Source organism: Triticum urartu, chromosome 6A (genome assembly GCF_056163025.1).
Source record: "Triticum urartu cultivar PI428250 chromosome 6A, HENAU_Tu73, whole genome shotgun sequence".
Taxonomy (NCBI): domain Eukaryota; kingdom Viridiplantae; phylum Streptophyta; class Magnoliopsida; order Poales; family Poaceae; genus Triticum; species Triticum urartu.
In genome coordinates, this window is record NC_141878.1 from 543,417,974 (window position 1) to 543,422,512 (window position 4,539).

Below are 4,539 nucleotides of genomic sequence, written 5' to 3' on the forward strand. Positions count from 1 at the left end.
TCATGTGCGGGCGGGCGGGCGGGCGGAACAATGCCGCGCCCCTCCCCCTCGGAATATTCAGCTGCATATTCCGCGACGGCGACCCGCGCCGCGATTAGCAAGGCGTAATTCCACATTTACGACCCCAGAAAGCGGCCACGACTCTTTTTCCGGGCAAGCAGCAACGACTCCGGCCAGACCAAAAACACCCAAAGCTTTTCTCACTTCCCATTTTTTCTCTCTTCGAAAAAAAGAACGCGTACCATCCACGCCCCAGACGCCAGGCACCAACCAACCACACTGGACACTGCCGCCGGGCCCCGCAGCCAGCGAGCCCACCACCAATACCCTAATAATCAACAAGTTGGGGACGCGCAGCGCCTCCATATATTCGGGCCTCGCCGCACCCCCGTCAAATCCACGCGAACATCGCCACGCCAAGGGAGAGGAGAGCTCGGAAAGCATCGCCGCGCCGCAGCCCCCCGCGAATCCGCGCCCGGATCTCCCGGCCCGGCGGCGATGGCGCTCTCCGACCTCTCCCGCGACTCGCTCCTCCCCAGCTTCCTCTACTCCCCGCGCTCCTTCGCCGCCGCCGCCTCCCCGCGCTTCCCCTCCTCCCCGTCGCCCTACCAGGCGCCCGCCTCGCCCGCCGCGGCCCCGGCTGCTGGCCTCGTCGGCGCTGGCGGGGTCGGGGGCGGCAGGCCCTTCTCGATCCGCGCACCCAACGAGAAGATAGAGATGTACTCTCCCGCCTTCTACGCCGCCTGCACCGCCGGGGGGATCGCCAGCTGCGGGCTCACCCACATGGCCGTCACCCCGCTCGACCTCGTCAAGTGCAACATGCAGGTGAGGGCCTAGATCTGTGCTCCCACGCGCGTCTCGGGTTCAGTTCTCCAAGGATTCGGCGTAGATCTGGTCGGTAGGTTCGATGCGGATGCGGATTTCGATCTCCGTCATCTAGGCAGGCATTTCGCGATCTGGATGCATGAATCTGGCCAGTTTCCGTGTCTCCGAGCGTGTAGTTTGGTGCTGGCAAGGATTTATGTCTTGTTCTGTTCTCCCGTATGCTTTATGTTGGCGCAGATGTGCTTGCTGTGCTTTGTTAGGAACTGGTGACTACTAGTACACGCTTGCAGTTGAGTGGACCGCAGTTCCAGTAGATGCATTTCATTGCTTGCTAAGCACAGATTAGCCCAGTTAATGTCAAGTCTATTATGTGCTTTTCTCATCGGAGTGGTACAAATTATGTTGATGAATATGTAATTCTTAGGCTTTTACTTGGTACAGTATTGTAGTAGTACAAATTATGTTGATGAATGTGCAATTCTTAGGCTTTTACTAAGATCAGTATAAAATCAGGTCTGTGCTAGTGTTAGCTCTTATGCCATTCAGGCGTGAGTTAATTTCAAGTCTATGCGTGAATGAGATGTGACTAACCTGTGATCACTTTACCTGTACTTCATGCTTTATGTTTCTAGAGTGAGGTGACTCAGGTGAAGGAAACTGCCCCAGTGTGTAATGTTGTTCCTTTAGAGTGAACCGCTCAGTCATGGAAATTCAGTCCCAACTGTAGGGCAGCAGGCCATTATCAATTTGTGTTCAGCTGCCTAAACAAGTCACATCTGACTAAAGTTCAGCAAATTGATCATCTAATGTTGTTTATTTTTTTCAGTATTGTTGATCAATCTTAATGCTTATCCATCTTGTATTGAAGACCGTTGATTCGTTTCTTTTTAATTTCATATATTCCAGCTAGCATTGTAATTGAAGTACCATCTACTCTGATTTGTGATTACTGTTTGAGGTTGTTAAGATTCATATGGACATTATGATTTGTGATTACTGTTTGAGGTATTAGGACTCTATGGACATTTTAAGCTGCAACTTGTGAAGTGTCGATAGGTTTCAAGTAAGTATTTTGGACCTAACACATTCCTATCAATTGTTCCAGATTGACCCGGCGAAATACAAGAGCATCTCATCTGGATTTGGTGTTCTGTTAAAGGAGCAAGGAGCTAGGGGATTCTTCAGGGGATGGGTGCCTACCTTGCTTGGTTACAGTGCTCAGGGGGCTTGCAAGTTTGGGTTCTACGAGTTCTTTAAGAAGACCTACTCAGATATGGCTGGGCCTGAGAATGCTGTGAAGTACAAGACCCTGATTTACCTTGCAGGGTCAGCTTCTGCTGAGGTAATTGCTGATATCGCTCTGTGCCCCTTTGAAGCTGTCAAGGTCCGTGTGCAGACACAGCCTGGATTTGCTCGTGGGTTGAGTGATGGGCTTCCCAAGTTCATCAAAGCTGAGGGTGCTGCTGGGTAAGTAAATCCAGCCAACTTAAAAACTTAATGATTTTCTTTTCTTACCCTGATCCTATGCCCTAACTTTTATTTGTTAATAATGCCAGGCTCTACAAGGGCATTGTTCCGCTCTGGGGTCGCCAGATTCCTTGTAAGTGCTGTCTCTTACCATTCTGTTATACTCTTTTAATATGAATAGTCACTCCTATGATTGTTTCACAAATGTGGCCTGCTTTGGTACCACCAAATGCTCAAAAGCTGGTCTCCTGTTTCATCTGATTGGCACTGTTGTGTTTTCTTTGATATGCCAATTGGTGATGTTTTGTAGAGTAACTTTCTCTTCTCCTGTATGAGCATTCTTCTATCCTATTGATGGCCAACCATGCTGATGCTATTCTATATTCGTTTTACCATTTCTATTTGTTGCTTAGCTTTTGGGCATATTATTCATTGACTCCTTAGAGTCATTCACTCCACAGTTGTGATGGTAGTTTTTAGCTGAAACTCCAAAATTCACTTCTCTCGCAAAAAAATAAATATGGACATTACTGTATGCCTGTATCTAGTCTGATATCTACTGAACTTGACAACTTTTGTCTATTGTAAATTGGTTATGGCAGAACATTTTGAATCCACATGTCTGTTATATGTTTGCCAATTTTGTTTGGATATTATGTTCATAAATGACAAGAAAGGGAATTCCCATCAATCTCAATTCCATACCTCATAACATGATGATGTTTGTGTTCCCCTCTCGTAAGGGGTTATGCTTGGTTACAGTTTGTCTGAAGTCTGGAAGTTTACGCAGACTAATGTTAGCTGATGCAGATTGCAAGTGTCTACTTCCACTTCTAGGATTGGCCAATGTTAATTGAATATGACATAATGTTTGAATTTTATTAGTTGTAGCCTTCTAGTTATCACATGTCATCTAGATAGAATTTGATAGATGCTGAATGTATAATGCTTTGAACTTCTGTTGCTGTTCATATGTTATGGTGTACTCATCCATTGAATATTTCCATGCTTTATTCAGACACCATGATGAAGTTTGCTTCCTTTGAGACCATTGTTGAGCTTATCTACAAACACGCTGTACCTGTTCCCAAGGCCGAGTGCAGCAAGTCTTCCCAGTTGGGTATCAGCTTTGCTGGTGGCTACATTGCTGGTGTCTTCTGTGCTATTGTTTCTCACCCGGCTGACAACCTGGTCTCTTTCCTCAACAATGCCAAGGGTGCTACAGTGGGTGATGTAAGCATGTTTCTATCTAGTTTATCTTTTAGATTTTCTATCCTCTTCTTAACTACTGGACTATTTGCTGACTTCATGTTATTATTAAACCTTCGTAGGCTGTTAAGAAGATTGGCATGTTGGGCCTTTTCACCAGAGGACTTCCCCTTCGCATCGTCATGATCGGTACTCTTACCGGTGCTCAGTGGGGAATCTATGACGCCTTCAAGGTCATGGTGGGACTGTAAGTATCTCATCCTCTATGCAAATTCATCTGGTAAACAGCTTCTGAGGAAGTAGTAACAATTGGTAATCCATTTTCTTCCAGCCCGACCACCGGCGGTGCTCCACCAGTTGCTCCGGTAGAGGAAGCAGCGAAAGCCATCGCTTGATTGATTTTTCCTACTACGACGATGACGATGTATTCTGGGATGATGGGGTATTGGTGGATGGGGACTGTATCAATTACTTGAGTTTAGCACCCGAAATCTTTTGTTATTGTAGCAGATGGTTATTGTGTCATCATTTTGATGAGAGGAACTCATTAAGCAGGCGAAATAGGCCTTTTTTTGTCCCCGGGAAGTTTGATGCTTGACATAATAAGTTTTAGGACAGCAAGGCTGTTAGAGCGCAGGTTTTGCCATCACCTGTACTGAGGAATTCCCATATTATACTCCTGTTTACCTCCAATTCTATGCTGTTGATATCGTGGCATGTTCGTTTCTGAACGGGTAGAACGTTTATTGTTTTACTAGTAGTAGTAGTTATCTTCTCTTCGTGCTTGAAATCATTCCTTGGTCTTCTGAGATAAGTCATGCAGTACTATTGTTTTGTTCGGGCAAACAGGTCAGACAGAGTATTAGGCTGGTTGTAATAGGCAGTATCATCATGTATTACTCCCTCTGTTCCTAAATATTTGTCTTTTTAGACATTTTAAACGGACTACCACACGGATGCATGTAGACATATTTTTGAGTGTAGATTTACTCATTTTGCTCTGTATGTAATCACTTGTTTAAATATCTAGAAAGACAA

The 4,539-nt window shown here is 45.7% G+C and overlaps 1 protein-coding gene across 1 annotated transcript; it reads left to right on the top strand.

The window, feature by feature from the left end:
* The first annotated feature begins 380 nt into the window (after positions 1-380).
* On the top strand, positions 381-4,194 carry LOC125514866 (mitochondrial phosphate carrier protein 3, mitochondrial). Its single transcript, XM_048680234.2, has 6 exons — positions 381-825; positions 1,931-2,292; positions 2,382-2,425; positions 3,311-3,525; positions 3,624-3,748; positions 3,833-4,194. The coding sequence occupies exons 1-6, from the start codon at positions 499-501 to the stop codon at positions 3,894-3,896; spliced, it is 1,137 nt and encodes a 378-aa protein (XP_048536191.1). The 5' UTR covers positions 381-498; the 3' UTR covers positions 3,897-4,194.
* The last annotated feature ends 345 nt before the right edge of the window (positions 4,195-4,539 follow it).